We start from the raw sequence: 18704 nt of genomic DNA on the forward strand, positions 1-18704 counted from the left end.
CAAAGAGCATGCGACTCTTGATCTCCGAGTTGTCAGTCCAAACCCCACATCGGGTGTAGAGACTATTTAAATAAATAAAACTTAAAAAAAAAAGGTAGAGCCACAGCTAACTTCTGGGTTATTGTGAAAACCCAATCACATAAAGCCTATAAAGCAACTGGCCCATCACTGGTACTCAATTAATGGTAATTAGTATTATAATTGTATGTACGATTACTCTGGTCTCCTTTCAAAATCAAGTATTTCTGAAACTATTCAGTGATGCTGAACTAAGGAGGCTTCGGCTCTGGGAAACAACATTGGTCAAAGTCTCTTTTGTACTATCATGCTGCCGTCCTGATGTCAGGAAGTCTTAAGTATTAGAACCATATGGGACCCCATGATCATTAAAGTGGGTCTTATGGTTTCCCTCTGTACCTAGAAGTTGAGAATGCAACCCACAACCTCTTGGGCAGCTTTTTATTTTATTTTATTTCCTGTCTTTTTTTAAAAATAGGTTTCATGGGGCGCCTGGGTGGCTCAGATGGTTAAGCGTCTGCCTTCGGCTCAGGTCATGATCCCAAGGTCCTGGGATCGAGTCCCACATCGGGCTCCCTGCTCCTTGGGAGCCTGCTTCTCCCTCTGCCTCTCTCTGTCTCTCATGAATAAATAAATAAAATCTAAAAAAAAAAAAAATAGGTTTCATGTTTTTTAGAGCAGTTTTAGGTTCACAGCAAAATTGAGAACAAGTACAGAGAGTTCTGTTATGCCCCCTGCCCCCAACGCACACCGTCTACCCCACCAGCATTTTAATTTTGTCATGGAAATCACAAACTGTTCCAATTTTCTAAGAAAAACACAAGTGAAAATCAGAGCTACAAATTAGTATTAGGTGGTTTTGACATCCAGTCGCTGGGTATATTTATAGGTACCCTCCTTTTCTTCTTCCTATTAATTTGTGAACAAATGGACTCATTCCTGAGGCTTCTGCAAATTGCCTGGAATTGCTCTCCATCCACTGGTAGAAAAATAACTGTCCTGGGCACTCAATGCAATTAGCACTGACAGCAGGGCCCCAACATCCATTCATTCTTCCATTCATCTACCTTCTCATCCATTCATTCTGATATTACGATGTGCGGATGCTGGCTTATTTTATTATTGGTGTCGCCCGTGCTGGAGGGAAATGATGGGCTGGAAGCTTCCGTGGATGACCCCCACGGTGCTTACCCACCGAGCTGCCTTTTTCACAAACGTTATTTCTTTGTGTTAAAAACAACAACAACAACAACAACAACAAAAACACAAAAACGAATATAATGAAATGCCCATGACCTTTACGTGCTGCAAATTCTGGATGTGGCCATTTATGTTGTGCCGTGGGTTTTTTCTTCCCATCCAACCCGCGCAGGCTTTGGAAGCGGCATGGCCTACCTGCCGGCCGTGGTCATGGTGGGGAGGTACTTCCAGAAGAGACGCGCCCTTGCGCAGGGCCTCAGCACCACCGGGACGGGGTTCGGCACCTTCCTCATGACAGTGTTGCTCAAGTACCTGTGCGCGGAGTACGGATGGCGGAACGCAATGTTCATCCAAGGCGCCGTGTCCTTAAACCTGTGTGTCTGCGGGGCGCTCATGAGGCCCCTCTCTCCCGGGAAGGACCGGAACGACGCGGGAGGGAAAGATCCGCAGGTCGTGCTGGCTCCCTCCCCTGGGTCGAAGTCAAGTGGGCCGCCGGGTGGAGCGGAAGAGAAGGGCGCGGGGCCCGGGAACGAGGAGCAGCCGGTGGGTGACGTCCCCGCCCAGGCGGGCCCGGAGAGGGCCGAGCGCACACAGAACCTGTGCGCCCTCCGGGTTCTGAAGGCCGCCAGCCAGCTGACCGTGAGAGTCAGGAGGGGCTTCCGGGACTGGTACTCGGGCTACTTCGGCACAGCCTCGCTCTTTACCAATCGAATGTTTGTCGCCTTTATTTTCTGGGCTCTGTTTGCATACAGCAGCTTTGTCATCCCTTTCATCCACCTCCCGGAAATCGTCAATTTGTATAATTTATCCGAGCAAAACGATGTTTTCCCTCTGACTTCAATTATAGCAATAGTGCATATCTTTGCAAAAGTGATCCTGGGCATTGTCGCCGACTTACCTTGCATCAGCGTTTGGAATGTCTTCCTGATGGCCAACTTCACCCTTGTCCTCAGTATTTTTATTCTCCCACTGATGCACACCTACGCTGGCCTGGCCGTCATCTGCGCACTGATAGGCTTTTCCAGCGGTTATTTCTCCCTCATGCCCGTAGTGACTGAAGACTTGGTGGGGATTGAGCACCTGGCCAACGCCTACGGGATCATCATCTGTGCCAACGGCATCTCCGCGCTGCTGGGACCACCCTTCGCAGGTAAACCATACGAGGTTTTAAGAGTTAGAGTACATGTGGAGAGTGAGGTTGTGTTCTCATTTATATTTTGAAGTCCAAGATAAATAAGAAAGATGTTCCCATTTGTGTACATGCTCCTTTTCTTCCCATTCTGCTCCCCCAACTTCTCATTTGTAAATGTTAGCAAGGTAATGGTCATTCTTTCAAGCAGAATGTAGATGAACCTTTCATCTCTATCTGCAAGGTAAGTTGGCCAGGTTAGCAAAGTGGGTAACGGAATAGTGCAGAACCCCTACCCCATCGGGAGGAGGCAGGTTCTACCCACCTCCAGCTGATTTCTGTCACCAAGAAACATGGAAAATTATTACCAGATCCCCTATTGTTAGGGGTTTCTCCCCCCAAGAAAAACCTAGGAACTCTGGGCTCTTCGGGGACACTTCCAGATTTTTTAAATTTAATTTAATTTAATTTAATTTAATTTTAATTGAATATAGTTGACGTACATTACATTAATTTCAGGTGTACCACATAGTGCTTCAACAATTATGTACATAATGAATTGCTCACCCTGATAACCGTAACATTTCCAGATCTTTAAAACACTGCAGGTCGGTCCCACACAACACATCTATGAGCTGGATCTAGCCCCATAGCAATGTCTTGTCCCTGCTATAGTAAATGCCACAAACGCAGGGGCTTAAAACAATACAGATTTATAGTCTTCTAGTTCTAGAGGTCAGGAGGCTGAATTGGATCACAAAGGACTAAAATCGAGGTGTAAGCAGAACTGCGTTCTTTCTGGAGGCTCTATGAAGGAATCCCTTTTTTATATTTTTTATTTTATTTTATTTTTTTGTCTTTTACAGCTTCAGACTGCCTGCATCTGTGGTTCCTAGCCCCTCCTGGCATCTTCTAAGCCAGTGACACAGCAGTGGTCACAGACCTCTCTCTGACTCTGACTCTCCCACTTTCTTCTTTCACTGATAAAGATACCTGGGTTACATTCGGTCTGCGGGACAATCCATGATGACCCCCCATCGCAAGGTCCTTAACTCAATCACATCTGCAGAGTCTCCTTTGCCACGTAACGTAACATTCACAGGTTCCGGGGATTAGGATGTGAGCAGCTGGGGAGGGCTGGGGCATTCTGCGCACCAGAGGCCCAGAGCCCACCAGGTGACAACATCCCAGGCAAGCTCTCTCACAAGTGTTCACCTCAGTTCAATGGAGAACTTGCTTCTTGCAATGGGCATACCAGAAACCCCAGGTACCGAGGGGTCCTGTGGAAGCCAGAACCTCTCTGAACCTGGTGTTTGTGGAAAAACACATCAGGATCAGCAGGTAGACTTAATCTCCAAGAGGCCAGGTACTGGGCGAAGGTGACAAGGTCCACCCTCTGTCCAAAGACTGGAGGCAGGAGTCCACATAGTGTGGCCTGGGCTGGTGCCAAACATCAACGCAAAGGTGCTGTCCCGAGGTGGCCATCCGGGCTGCCAGGCCAGGACCAGCGGCTGTTGTCACAGCTGACGGAGGTTTTGTGCAGTGTTGTAAGCTGACTCCGAAGAGCCTCACCTGTTCAGATGCCCGCACTCCCTGCTCGTCTGGCTCCTCCTGGCCCTTTATTCTCATATCCTCTGCAGGAATACCTCCTCCAGGGAACCCCATGGGTGCAGGACAAAGCCCTCCCCGCCCCTTCCTTCCCGGTCTCTCTAGGGATCATAGAGTCATCTCCCATCCTAAGACCCCACTGGCAGAAGGCTTGTTTCAACACATTTACTTTGAAGTCCCCCACAGAATTTGAAGTTCAAGATGTCATGGTTTTTTGCCTGTACAGCTGACAACACTGGCAGTTGGCTGACTAAAGGATTAAGAACTAAGACTCACTTTAGGAAACCCAGTGGCCACCTGTGCACAGAGGCAGGCACAGCATTTCTAGATGACAGTGAATAACTATCGCAGTGCAGCAAACTACATTGGCAGCTGTAAAGTCAGAACTCAGTAGTCTCGTGTAGAATTCTCTCTCAGAGATCCATTTGGCTGTAGGAGAACATCCCACCAATGGTAGCTTAAGCAGAGATTTAATAGTGTCACATAGTCCAAAATCTATATTTCAGAGATACCAGATGGTATTGGGACAGTGTCTCCAAGATCCCCCTGGCCTTTTCCTCATGCTAGTTGCCTCACAGCCACACAATGGCTGCTGCTGCTCCAGCCCTACATCCTCATTTATACCAAGGAGGAAAATGGGAAGAAAGGCTCAGTTTCAGCCGACTTCCATTTTCATCTGATTGGCCAGAACCGTGTCACACAGCTAGCTCAAGCTTCAGGGGGAACTGTATTTTGCTTCCTAGCCTCTGTACTAGAGGAAGGAAAAGAGAAAAGAATGGAGATTGGGGGTTGGGTCAGGCAACCAATGGTACCTTCCAGAGATGGTAAACTGAAATATCCATTAAGGGGATGTGGACCTTATCAGGGGCTCATCCACTCTCTTGTTGAAGGTTCTTCAGCTGTATCGTCTATGGGAATGGAATCCGTCATTGTTGGTTCTTTCCATGATCCAGGCGTACTTTCCGCTTCTAACGGTCCGCCTGGGGTTATTTTTACACTGATCTACCAGATTTCAGTAGCAGCATCATAACACAGCTGTGAGGTGCGGCTTAAGCAATTCACGATCAATGTTCGTTAAAGCACCAAAGTTGGCTAGCATGGCTTCTCTATCTCATTCGCATGTCACATCCTTCTCGCAGGATAGCATTCCGGTGCACGTTCTGGAGTGGAAGAGGAGGGAATTAGAATGAGAAGCAGGGAGTTATCCCCGGCCCCCAGTCATCAGGGGTTACCCCTCCTGCTTCAAGCTTCCTCCCCCAAAGCGGGTCTAGAGCTGAATGTCATCCACCGTGGATGGTAGAAGCCGTTGTATTAACAGTTAGGAACCGTCTATGAATGGATGGCAAAGGCTGCCACGGGGACTAGAAAATCCATGTTGTGCTGTGCGTCTCTAGGCCAGCAACCTCAGGGGACTCTCCTTCTGTTCGTTCGTTTGTTTCTTGTCCTTGCACTGAAGTCATGCACCGGAAGAACGCTGAACGGCACCACTGACTAATGGCGTTGCGTTTAATTCATTGACTTTCCAGGCCAAAGAGCCAACATTGCAATGAGATTCCGGCCCAGCCTTTTACGCCTCATAGTTCAGAAGTGACTGGCAGTACGGGTGACCAAATTGCCACATTACGTTCTTGCTAGAAACTCGAGGTGGGCTAGGAATTATTACCTGCAGGGTTTGCTGTGGGGAAAATTATTGTTCATATTACCTTTTTCTTTTTTCATGGGTTCAGAAATGAATGTGTTTTCCATTTTTCAAAGTGGTTTCTCCTGGCATTAAGAAATCTGGTGCCATTTACTAGCGTGTTAGACAATCAGTTCCATTTAGGAGAAGAATATACAATCAGATAGCGAACAGACATTGCAGCTGTGTCATTTAGCAACGTGAACTTCTTGATCTAGTTCATTTGTAATATTGTTGGGCATTCAGTTCTTCTCCTGTAAAGATGTAATAATGGTGCAAACTTTTCTAGACGTTTCCAGTGTAAAATATAACAAAACGCGGCCACCGGATTTGACTAAGAATCCACATGTACCTCCTCTTTGCCTAAAATATAACACCCTAACAACAATTTGCAGGGTTTTTCATCAAAAGCTGGGAATACCTATTTAATAAGAAAAACAGCCATCATTCCTCATTTGACAGACTCAAAGGAAAAGTGAATGCAATTTAATAGGGAATCAGATTTTATTTGGAAGCTGCTGATTTGAATTGATGGTTGGATCAGGGTTGCCAAGGATGCCAGGCTCTGAACCAAGGAACCGAGATCAGATCTGTAAGGAGAGGTGGTGAAGGATGAATGAGGTGGGTAGCTCGTCAGAAACATCATTTCTCCGAAGAGTTATAAACATGTGTGCTGAGGATCAAAGCACAGAGTGAAGTCCTGTCTCTCCTGACCCGCTTTGCCTCTGATGCCGGAATGGATTCAATTCAAACTGGCAGAAATGTTAAAACAGGCGCCAAAGAAAAAGGGGCAAGATCCCGAGTCTTTTAAAAATAAATCTGAAAGATAGACTAGAAAAACCTATGGGGTTAATTTAACATAAAATTTAGGATTACTTCCCCCAATTCTTTCCTATGAAATTGTGTGGTCAAGTTGGGGGCACTTTTTTAAAAAATGGACGCATGAGTTCCTGAGTTACTTTTAAAGACTGGAGTGAGAGGACAGACACCCTTTTACAAACATTTATACTTTTAGAGGAAAGAAACTATTTTAAAATATAATGAACTCGGTTAACGACCGTAACAATGTATAATCTACTTAGCATGTTCCAAAGTCTGCAGAGGCAAGAGGGGGGATGGGGTGGAGGGAAGGGGTTGCTAGGGTGTGCTAAGGGGGATGGTGTTTCTTACTGTCCCCCCCAGAAGGAGGACCTGTATATGTACAGACAAGGAGCCAAGAGAAAATGTGTTTGAAACTCCAAAAACTTGTGGCTTGTGCTCATGGTTAAGCTTGGGGCTGCAGGGGAAAGAGGTAGGGGTGCAGTGGTCACGTGGTGACCCTGAGCCAAGTTGGGTGCGTTCTTGTTCATAGCACCTTTCTGATTCAGTTCTGAAGCTGAGTCTTTGTTTTTTGGATTAGACGGTTCATCTTGTTCCTCTTGTCTCAAATCGGAGATTGGGAAAAACTGATAGAGCATTTTACTAAAGCTACATCTCAGGAGTCGGGTGTTTTCTTCTTTTGTGTGTATCAAACAATAAACAAACTCAAAAATGTTGGTGAACTTTTAAAGGGTATCTGGAGTCTACAGCTTTTGAGTGGTTACAATATATAAATGTTTCATGCTGTCAAGTGTTTGTTTTCCTTTGTGACCTTTGACTCACCCAGGTGCGTTAATTACGCACCAGACAGAAATGCAGAAGACAATTGCCAGGAAGTCAGAGGTACTGCTCGAGGAAAGCAGTGGCTTTTGTGTAGCTATTTGTTGGTGCGAGAAGGTTGAGTTGCGTTTGTGCATTATTCGTTTGCCAGTTTTTTTAAAAGATGTTTTTTGAAAAGTGGTCACGAAAACTACGTTTGGTCTTTAAATCATTCCTGTTTTCCTTATGTCTTTGCTAATGAATGTACTTGTTGATATGAAAAAAAGGGAATGTTCAAAATTTGTGTTTTTACCATAAATGAAATTCCTGTGGACGGCTTAATCCTCTCAGTTCACATGGTTTGGCTATGTGGGGACCATGACATGTGACTGATGCTTAGATTTAATCACTGAAGTCTAATCCATTTCATAGTTTCTGAGGCTTTTCTTTCACATTTTAACATCTCTGAAATTGGAATGCATTTTACAAAGTCCCAGGAAAACAATGAGTCATATTTTAATTGACAAGGATATTTCTTTCTTGTTGCTACATAAGATAATGAGGCATCATGCAATTCATGATATCTTAGAATCCATGAAATATACTAGTATCTTCCAGAGTGCCTAGTAAGATTATTATATGAAAGTTTTAGATTATAGTATTAAAAACTGATAATTTAGTCAGCATTGAAGGCTATATCCTTGACAATTTAAAGTTCTTTGTATATAGAAATATTAAAGTTTTATAGCTGTAAATGTGAATTTTATAAAACATGGAAAATTTTATTCTTTCTAGAACAGATGTTTACTCTCAAATATTCCACAGTGAATGAAAGTTCAAATGCCTTCTACTCAGCCTCTTTTGATATACCCTAGAAACTTCTTCAGAAGAGTTTTGAAGGTTTTTAGAAAAGATTTGTGGTTATATTTGTGAAAAAAGAAAATCATTAGGTTCCCTTTTCGCTGTTGGCTTTGTGTCAGCCTGAGAGACTCTGAGGGCTGGGAGCCAGATCCTCCCAAGGGTCAGCCAGCTACTCTTTCCATGCCTTAAGCACTTTGTAAGGTACCCTCGCAGCTTGGAAGATAAATGCCTGCCATTCTCAGGCACTGAGAAACTCTGGCTTATATAGCCTGGGCTTAAAAATGGCGAACTGAAATATTTGGGGCATGACATGACATATAAATAAATTCTCATAGAAATATTTACAGCCACAGTAATTGTGTTCTTGACTTTTATCAGCTAGGTTACACTGAACATATTCCTTTTTGTTTTGCAGGCTGGATCTATGACATCACAGAAAAATATGATTTTTCCTTCTATATATGTGGCTTACTTTACATGGTGGGGATACTCTTTTTACTCATTCAGCCGTGTATTCAAATGATAGAACAATCCAGAAAAAAATACATGGATGGTGCACACGTTTAGCGTCATGTTCTGTTTCCTGTAAGATTTCTTCGGGGTACCCATGCCTACCTCACATGGTTGCTGTGAGGAGCCCGTGACATTGTGGAGAAGCGCTTTGTATGGTAACCTGCCCTGTCATTTGTAAATGCCATGGTCACGACTGCATTTGAAAGCAGCACTGTCTTTCCGTTTGGGGAGAAGCAATGCCGGAAGGAATGAAAGACTCCATACATTTCAGAGATGACAATGTCCTTCAGAGACGGCCTGTGAAATAACTGGTAGAAATGCCCTTACGAAAACCACTCTCTCGTCATCCACTGGGACTAAGGTTTTAGATACAGCTTTTGAAACAAAGACAAGGAATAAAACCTTTTAAACTCATCTACTCCTTGTATGGTGAAAATAATTTATCTAAATGCTTCTGGAAAGCTTATAGATAAATGGGTTTCAAGCACAAAAATCTCATTAGCCTTCAGAACTTGTTACAGGGGGCTTTGATCTACTAGTGGAAGAAGTAAATGCAGACTCTGATTTCAAAGGTAATACATTTAATACAATGAAAGAAACATAGTTTATATTTTTATGAAAGAATTCTGCAGCTAGGGGGTACAGTTTTTCAATCTTCCTCTAAGAAAAGCATCTGTCATCAATCCTAATTTAGTATTATTTAGTTATAAACTGAATCTTAATTCAAAGCCTAGATAAATAATACTGATTTCCTTAGCAAAAAGTCGTATTTGTCACGCAAACATTGAATCAAGGGCTATGATTTAAGCCTTTTTATTCATATCATTAGCCTCTTCACTTATGAGCATGATCTGGGGTTTATAAAATTTTTTTCTGAGTTTCTCCTGCTCAATAAATAAAACAGAGAAGGAACTGCTGGTTGGTGCGCAAAGTTGGCAGTTAAATCATCTGTGAAGTGTGTTACTGATCCAAAATGTGAGACTATCAAGTTGCAAGCATAAGAAACGGAATGCCTTCAGTCTAGAAGTCTGTGCACCTGACGTTGGAGTACGTGGTAACTGGTAGCCCTTCTCCAGGGCCTCTTGTTATATAGACCACTCGTTTGCCTGAGCTTGACACGGTTTTAAAAATTGGTCTCTTGATTGATTTCATCCACAAGATAACTGTAATCCATGACATCAAATGATGCTCCTCCTTTATCTGAGATCTCTTTTTCTAAGCCAAATAGTTTTCAGCCTGCAGAATGTTCTTCCCCAGAGTCGTTTGGAAATTTCTGGCTGCCTTACTTGTTTACACATATTTTAGAACTATTTCAATTTCCACTCACAATTTGTTCATCACACGCACACAAATCCTTTCATATCATTGCCAACGTCTTGGGTCAAATTTATCTAAAGTGAGCACAGACCATTCTTAATTATCCTTGGTAATTAGAGGCAGGAATAGTCCTAATGCTCAGAATCACAGAGTGTTACCCCAAGCTTTGTTTCAGCCAACAGTTTCAGACTTTTCCTCCACCAAACCCTTCGGAGCTGTTAACAAGGGATTACAAGGACAAGCCTCCATTTTCTTCCATCTCCATTATTTCCTGCTCTAATGCCTAGTGGGAGGGGTTAGATAATCAAAGGGGCCACCAAAATCACAATAATAATAAAAGGCAGCTAATGGAAAGGAGAAACAAAAGCATGGTTAGTATACACACTCAATATTACCTCTAATGTCTCGAGAATCGCCTGTAGATTGTTATAGATAATAAATTGCATGTCAGCCTCCGTTTGGTTCAACACAACGACCTATTTGTTATCATTACAGCTTTGGCGGCTGTTTAATAATCCAGATGTCTATTTTGATAAAGGTATTCTTAAATCCTGTGGAAATGCTCTCTCTATTTACTGTACAGTCAAAGAACTAGACCAAGGAAACGTGTGTGTTTTGAAACTGACTACATGACTTCCATGACTCATTTTCAGACAACACCAAATTAAGTATTTTTTTGAACGGTGCTAGAGCCGATGAGTTTTGATGCTCACCTGTTGGCTGTGCGTCATCACCGGGGACTTTCTCCCGTTATACCCAAGGTAGATCTGTGGTTTACACAGGTGTTCGTTGACTCTCTGCGTTGACGGAATGGTGATTTCTACCCAGTCAGAAGTTCCTCTGCAATATTCATGTGGACAGTAGAATAAAAGAGAATGCCATGAGGAATTACAGCAAATATATGAATCCTTTCTGTTTAAACGATGTTATTCTTTACAGTTCTTTGGCGATCTTATAAAGGGTTAATTGTATATTTATACCATGTGCTTTATAGTGTTCCCTTCACATATCTAAGTCATTTTTATTTATAGACGATGAAATAAATTTTGTCCTCTTTAAAGATGGCCAGCGTGTTTTTGTGTAAAATCTCTATTTTCTTGGCCTTAAAGGGGGAAAGTCCTAAGACATAACTGATGTTTAGCTGTGTGGTTCTTTCCCCTGCAACAGTTTCTTTCCAGATGTGGTCATTGAACCACCTAGAGAGAATCACGTAGGGTGGCTGTTAGAAGTGCTAAGTCCAGCTGTTAAATTTGAAATGTACACACTTTTTCATCCAGCAATTGCATTTCTGAAATTTTTCCCTACATGTGAACAGAGACAAATGAACAAAGATTTTTAGATTTGTTGTTTATTATATAAAAGACTGGAAACAACTTAAATGTCCATCAATAGGGAACTATAAAATAAAGTATGGTATTTATGCAATCTTTTTTTTTTTTAAAGACCCATCTAGGGCTCAGTCGGTTAAGCATCTGCCTTCAACTCTGATCATGATCCCAGGGTTCTGGGATTGAGCCCCACATCCATCTGGCTCCCTGCTCAGCAGGGAGTCTGCTTCTCCCTCTGCCCCTTCCCCCAGCTTGTGCACGCTCTCTTGCTCAAAAATAAATAAATATTTTAAAAAAGAATAGTGGCATTGTTTTACATTTTTGTAGATTTCTTTTATATCTGGCTTCATAGAAGACAGCTGGATTCTCATCTTTACTTCTGCATTCAATCTGTTGTGATATGTGGTTTTGATTGATATACATGAAAAGTTCAGCCTTATACCAATATGTAGTTAGAAAGGGGAGGAGTATTTTAATAATCTTTTCAGATAATTGTAGATTTTTTATTTGATACCGTGCCAAAACTCAACGCACTTGTATTTCTTAAAGGTTAGTTGCAATGCGGAATCTGACATAGTATCAATGAACTTTTTGTACAATCTTCACATTAGAAGCCATTGATCTGTCTTGCACTTTGGATGCATCTTTTGCCCAATTAATGATTTTGTAACATAATGCTTTAGTCATTTGGAAAATATTGGTCCACCGAGTCTTACAGATCTTCCAGATGTTTTTATATTTCATACAATGTGTTTAAAAATCACACGATCCTTGTGTGATTCCATTTATATAAAACATCCAGACTAGACAAATCCATAAATACAGAAGGCATATTGGTGGCTGCCAGAGGCTGGGAGGAGGGGGAATGGGGAGTGACTGCTAGTGGGCACCGCCAATAGGGTATCCTTTTGGGGTGATGAAAATGTTCTGGAACTAGATACTCGTTGCATAATTTTGTGAATCTATAAAAACCACCGAATTATACGCTCTAAAAGGGTGAATTTCATGATATGTAAATTCTATCTCAATTGGCAAGTGGACAAGCTCATGGAGGTTGATATAAATTACCCAAAATTCTAATTTCCTTTTGAAAGCTTAAATATTATCATTGGCAACAAATCCTGCAGTTATTTTCCTTGAAGTGACAGCCTCATTTTCAATAATGTGTCTGCCAAATATAAACACGGCGTTTCATGGAAAAGGCACTAGTGAGCTCATGGCTTGGTTACAGAAGTGCTTTTCCCCAAGACAACCATTGGACGTTGATTTGCAGCAGCTGTGCTTTGTGCCTACTTCCCATTTTGTCACGCAGAATATTAAAAAGATGTGGACTCAAGAGGAAAGACTTAATAAAGAAAAGGTGATAATTTTTACGATTTCATCAAAGATAAGTGAATCTGGCCATTATTTGACTGCAAGCGCAGGGCAGTGAAAAATACAATGACTTCCAGGACATTTTGGCGTCCCTTCTTTGACCCGGGCTAAGGCGCTTTGACCCCACGTTGCTTTTGCACCATCAGTGCAAACGTCCACACAGTTGCTCCGCGATCAGCCATGAGAGTGAATATAATTGTTCAATATTGTGAATGTTTCAGCACCATTTGAGTTTGTTTGCAAGCATTCACATAAAAGAAGATCGGTGCAGGGATGCCGGGGGGCAGCGCCTGGGTGGCTCAGTCGGTTAAGCATCTGCCTTCGCTCAGGTCATGACCTTAGGGTCTTGGGATGGAGCCTCTCCCTGAGCTCCCTGCTCAGGGGGGGAGTCTGCTTCTGCCTCTCCCTCTGCCTGCTGCCCCCTCTGCTTGTGCTCTCTCTCTCTCTCTAATGAATAAATAAAATCTTTTAAAAAAGAAGAAGAAGTTCCCGGATTAGCTGGTGCTGATATCAGATGAACACAAGCAAAATGGCGAGTCTAGCCACTTCTCTTGACTTGTCCATGTGTAAGACAAAAGTACAATACTGCAGAGAAGATACTAACTCAGCCTTCATGTTTGCAGCTGAATCTTTAGTATGACAAGCTACTGTGTCATTAGAAAGTGGCACTGCTGTGATTCCTTTTGCTGACTCTCCATCCAGCAGACATTCAGCGGCATCAGCGGTACGGGGCCCTGTGCCCGTCTCCAGGCAGTTGGGCGCAGTCACTTCCCTGAGCTGTACTTCAATGGCTTTTGCATTCCTCGTTTGAAAGGCTGTAATGATCAATTTTTGGCTTTTAATGAACTCATCACATCTACATTTAAAATACTCGGTTCCCTTTTCTTTAAACCCTACATTATTATTCTCAAAATGGTGCCACAACTTGAAGAGGCCCCAGAAAGGTAAGATTTTAACATCATAAAGCTGAGGAAAAGATAAATCTTGAGAAATGTTTTGTTTCGTGTTTATACTTTTTTTTAGTAGATTTCAGTTTCCTCTTTTTCAGCATCTTTAGGTTTAGATGGTGCAGCTGTGGGCTAGGAAAGCAAGCTTCCTAATGTCCTTTTTTAAAGCAAATGATCCATCATTGAATATAACAAAAATATAAGTAAATTTTTAAGTTTTAGAATAAAATACTATTAAATTCTAAAATCTTGATTTTTATATAAAGTCTAAAACTTATAAACCATCTGGAAGGATATCTTTAAATTATATTGCAAAATAAACCAACAAAGTATATCTACCTCTTGCTTGTGTTTCCATGTAGGAAAACTTCAGGATATCAAAATGATTTATTCCATGATAATGAAGTTACATAAATTACGGCAAGTAGAACAAAGCTAGCTAGCAAGAGCACAGTAGAAGTACTGAGAATGAACTGAGGCAGCCTCTGAAAACTGAACAGATTTATACCCTAAACCTACTACTGAAGAACATTCTAGAAAACAAAAATAGACAAGCATACATTCCACTAGCCATCAGAGCACTGACATCACGACAGGTTATGTAGCCTCTGAAACATTCCACTGTTCACTTGTAAATGAATGAGTGGAAAAGGCAAACAATGTCTTAGGATCATTATGAAAATATTTTTGACTTCACAGACTGCCAAAAGGGTAACAGGGAACCCCTGAGAGGGCCAACAGCACACTTTGAGAACTGCTGTGCTGGAGGAATCTGAAGGAGAGGCTCACTGGAAGTTAAGTGGCTTTGAAGGCTGGGCGTGATTTGGTTAAGGGGCTGGCACTGTGACGGGGGGCAAGGGGAGATCAATGTGAGCAGAAACCTCGACTCGCGAAAGCCCAGGAGGAGTTCAGGTTCAACAGTCATCTGAAGTAAACCGGTGGGGGGCGTGGGGGGTAAGACCTTGACAGACAAGCTAATAAAAGAAGCTGTGAAGTTCACACCGTTAAGCTCAACCTCGGCAAGGCGGGAGGCAAGGCTGGCTGTCAGACGCTGAGTCTCAAGTGTCCTTCCTACTGGAAGCATGTGTCCCGGAAGAACAGGATGGAGCAGAGACTAACCCCATCTCCCTGGGGAGCATATCAGAACCTCCAAGGGAGGGGTTTCAAACTATCACCCTCCTACCCTCGGGTACCCTCCTCCACTGCCATCACCAAGCAAGCTCCGTGAGAACAGGGCCCCCTGGCCCATCTTCTTCAAGGTGTTCCCAGGCCCTTGGCACAGTGTGTCCCACTGGGCACAAAGCAGGAGCTTAAGAAGCACCTGGGTAAAAGCCCCCTTGCGGTGCTGTATTCGGTGGTGGTGAGCTTGAGCACCTGCAGCCTCTCTCTCACACAGCATCACACCACACAGGCTTGGACCCATGAATAGCCTGGAGAACTAACCTGGAGGTAAGTAGAGGCACATGTGCAGGACATTTAGGGGTGGGAGGAAAAGAGCAGAGAGCTAGGAAGCAAGCCCGCTAGTGAAGAACCTTGGATGTTACAGGAGGAAAAAAGCTGAATGTTTACTGCCTGTGAACTTGCTGGTGGGTCAAGCTGTGTTCTGTTTACATGAGCATCCCCAGTGCTGAGTCCAGTGCTTGGAGCAGAGTAACTAATAAATAGAGTTTGGAAATGAATTAACAAGGAGAAACAAGGTAGAAACTAAGGGAGTCACTTCAGAAGGCTGCCAATGGAGGCAGGAAGACCAGAGGACAGAGTGGGAGCAAGGGGGGTGGTAAATGAAGAGTTAAAGAAGTTTGGAGGTTGCCAAGGAAAGAAACAGGATGGCACTGAGAAGGACAGTAGGATGAAGTGAAGTTTCTTTCCAGGAGAGATGGATGCAGATAAGGAAAGAAAACCGATAGGGATCTGTGAAGAGGAGAGCCTGAAGGTGCGGGAGAGCAAAGAGACGGGAAGGACCATGGTCCCTGCCAATGGGAAGGAGTGAGCGTTGGAAATAAGGTATCATCTGCCTCTCAAGGTAGAAAGAAGAGAAGGCAGGGCCAAGGACAGGGAGATTTATTTAAAGCAGGAGAGAAACGCAGCTATGAAGTTTACACTGATAACTTAATTTCTGCAAAGGGGGAGACAAGGTTTGAAGATCCGCTGTGAGGAGTCCAGGAAGTAGATGAGACGGTAAGTGGGCTGTTAAAGGGGTGGCGGGAAGCCAGATGAGCCTGGCCGGATTCTGTGGTGCACCAAGGCAGCGCATCTGAGCAAGTTCTCCCCAGCAATGCTCTGCACTCTGCCGCAGGGAAAAGGAAGTAGTCTGCCAGTCCAGCAGACACTGATGGTGGAGGGGGGAGGGCCGTCAGGTGTCATTGAGGGTGTCACTGATCACAGAGACCAGAGAGGGCGGGCTACCAAACACAGCCAGTGAAGGGCTACTGCCTGAACAGGAAGAGTAGAGAGCAGAGTCAGAGATGCTTGGAACAAGGGGTGGGTAAGGAGACATCCCTGAAAAGGGAGCCTGGCTTCACCCCAGAAATCTCAGATGGGAATGCTGCAGAAGAGCCCGCCACGTTAGCCACGTGGAAGTGTGGCTTATCGGGGCCAGAGGTCTCCAAAGTCAAAACGTTCACAAACAGTGAAGTGAGGAGAGAATGCTGATGCTAAATTAGGAAGGCTGGGAAAGAAAGGAAAACTGGGTCATGTGGAGGGTGGAGATCACTGGAAAAATTAAAGGTGCCACAAATGAACTCTATGGACCTCCAGCAATGACAAGCAGAGAGGGTTGGGTTGAGGGTCTCACATTGGCACTGGGGAGCCCCTTCCGTTGTCAGGTCAAGTAGAAAAAGGGAAGAGTCTTTGGGAGGGACTGGTTCCCAAGTGGAAGAAGTGGCAGGAAGAAGAGGGGACTCAGTCTGAAAGTCCCAGTGAGCCATAATCAACCCTCCACTCAATCCCTTACTTAGTTTTCCTGAAGAGTGTGTGAGGGTTTGGAAAAAGAATTAACTCATTATTAAATGAACTTAAGGTACTTGTTTATAGGGAAAAAAGGGCAGTAATTTAATTCATCAAGAACCTAGATGGAAAAATCCTCAACAAAATATTGGCAAACCAAATCCAACAATATATTAAAAAAATCATTCACCACGATCAAGTGGGATTTATTCCCGGGATACAAGGGTGGTTCCACATTCACAAATCAGTCAGTGTGATACATTGCATCAACAAGAGAAAGGATAAAAACCATATGATCATTTCAACAGATACAAAAAAAAAAAAAGCATTTGACAAAGTACAACATCCATTCATGCATCCATTCATGATAAAAACCCTCAACAAAGTAGGTGTAGAGGGAACATACCTCAACATAATAAAGTCCATATATGAAAAACCCACAGCAAACATCATACTCAATGGGGAAAAACTGAGAGCTTTTCCCCTAAGGTCAGGAACAAGACAAGGATGTCCACTGTCACAACTTTTATTCAACATAGTACAGAAAGTCCTAGCCGCAGCGATCAGACAACAAAAAGGAATAAAAGGCATCCAAATCAGTAAGGAAGAAGTAAAACCTGCACTATTTGCAAATGACATGATACTATATTTAGAAAACCCTAAAGACTCCACCAAAAAGCTACTAGACCTGATAAATGAATGCGGTAAAGTTGCAGGATACAAAATCAATGTACAGAAATCCATTGCATTTCTATACACTACTAATGAAGCAGCAGAGAGAGAGATTAAGGAAACAGTCTTGTTTACAGCTGCATCAAAAATAATAAAATACATAGGAATAGACTAACCAAAGAGGTGAAAAACCTATACTCTGAAAACTATAAAACAATGATGAAAGAAATTGAAGATGACACAAACAAATGGAAAGACGTTCCAAGCTCATGCACTGGAAGAACAAATATTGTTAAAATGTCTATACTATTTGACGGGGTCTTTGTCTGGTCTTGGAATCAGGGTAATGCTGGCCTCATAGAACGAATTTGGAAGTTTTCTTTCTATTTCTATTTTTTGGAACAGCTTCAGAATAGGTATGACTTCTTCTTTAAATGTTTGATAGCGGGGCACCTGGGTCGCTCAGTGGGTTAAGTGTCTGCCTTCGGCTCAGGTCGTGATCCCAGGGTCCTGGGATCGAGCCCCGCGTCGGGCTCCCTGCTCAGTGGGGATCCTGCTTCTCCCTCTGATAACTTAATTTCTGCTTTCCCTCTGCCTGCCACTCCCCTTGCTTGTGCTCTCTCTCTCTGTGTCAAATAAATAAATAAAATCTTTAAAAAAAAATAAATGTTTGGTAGAATTCCCCTGGGAAGCCATCTAGCCCTGGACTCTTGTTTTCTTGGGAGGTTTTTGATTACTGTTTCAATTTCCTTGCTGGCTATTGGTCTGTTCAGATTGTCTATTTCTTCTTGTTTCAGTCTTGATAGTTTATAAGTGTCCAGGAAAGCATCCATTTCTTCCAGATTGCCTAGTTTGTTGGCATACAGCTGTTGGTAATAAGTTCTAATAATTGCCTCTATTTCCCTGGTATTGGTCGTGATTTCTCCCCCCTTTCATTTATGATTTTATTAATTTGGGTCCTTTCTCTTTTTTTTTTGGATAAGTCTGGCCTGTTCATAGCAGCAATGTCTGCAATAGCCAAACTGTGGAAGGAGCTGAGATGCCCTTCAACAGACGAATGGATAGAGAAGATATGGTTCATATATACAATGGACTATTACTCAGCCATCAGAAAGGATGAATACCCACCATTTGCATCGACATGGATGGAACTGGAGGAGATTATGCTGAGTGAAATAAGTCAAGCAGAGAAAGACAATTATCATATGGTTTCACTCATATGTGGAACATAAGGTATAGTGCAGAGGACCAGAGGGGAAGGGATGGAAAACTGAATGGGAAGAAATCAGAGAGGGAGACAAACCACGAGAAACTCTGTACTCCAGGAAACAAACTGAGGGTTACAGAAGGGAGGTGGGTGGGGGGATGGGGTAACAGGGTGATGGGTATTAAGGAGGGCACGTGTGGTGATGAGCACTGGGTGTTAAACTCAAATAATGAATCATTGAACACTACATCAAAACTAATGATGTTTCATATGTTGGCTAATTGAACAT

At 43.1% G+C, this 18704-nt stretch overlaps 2 protein-coding genes across 6 annotated transcripts in view; one reads left to right on the top strand and one right to left on the bottom strand.

Annotated features, from left to right (window-relative positions):
- Nucleotides 1–10661, top strand: part of SLC16A14 (solute carrier family 16 member 14) — a 28503-nt gene extending 17842 nt beyond the window's left edge. For both annotated transcript variants that reach the window (XM_032400497.1, XM_032400506.1), the window contains exons 4-5: nucleotides 1391–2368; nucleotides 8527–10661. In XM_032400497.1, coding sequence (XP_032256388.1) covers nucleotides 1391–2368; nucleotides 8527–8678 — 1130 coding nt within the window. In that variant the 3' untranslated portion in view covers nucleotides 8679–10661. The remainder of the gene's footprint in view (nucleotides 1–1390; nucleotides 2369–8526) is intronic.
- FBXO36 (F-box protein 36) overlaps nucleotides 1–18704 on the bottom strand; it is a 128512-nt gene that overhangs the window by 14381 nt on the left and 95427 nt on the right. The window contains exons 2-3 of one of the 4 annotated variants that reach the window (XR_004298866.1): nucleotides 10655–10781; nucleotides 2436–2584 (exon numbers count right to left, since the gene is read on the bottom strand). The gene's annotated coding sequence lies outside the window, so the exon portion shown is untranslated. The other 3 variants (XR_004298865.1, XR_004298868.1, XR_004298867.1) reach the window with 3 other exon arrangements.

The sequence above is a fragment of the Phoca vitulina genome, unplaced genomic scaffold (assembly GCF_004348235.1).
Source record: "Phoca vitulina isolate PV1807 unplaced genomic scaffold, GSC_HSeal_1.0 scaffold1, whole genome shotgun sequence".
NCBI classification, from domain to species: Eukaryota; Metazoa; Chordata; class Mammalia; order Carnivora; family Phocidae; genus Phoca; species Phoca vitulina.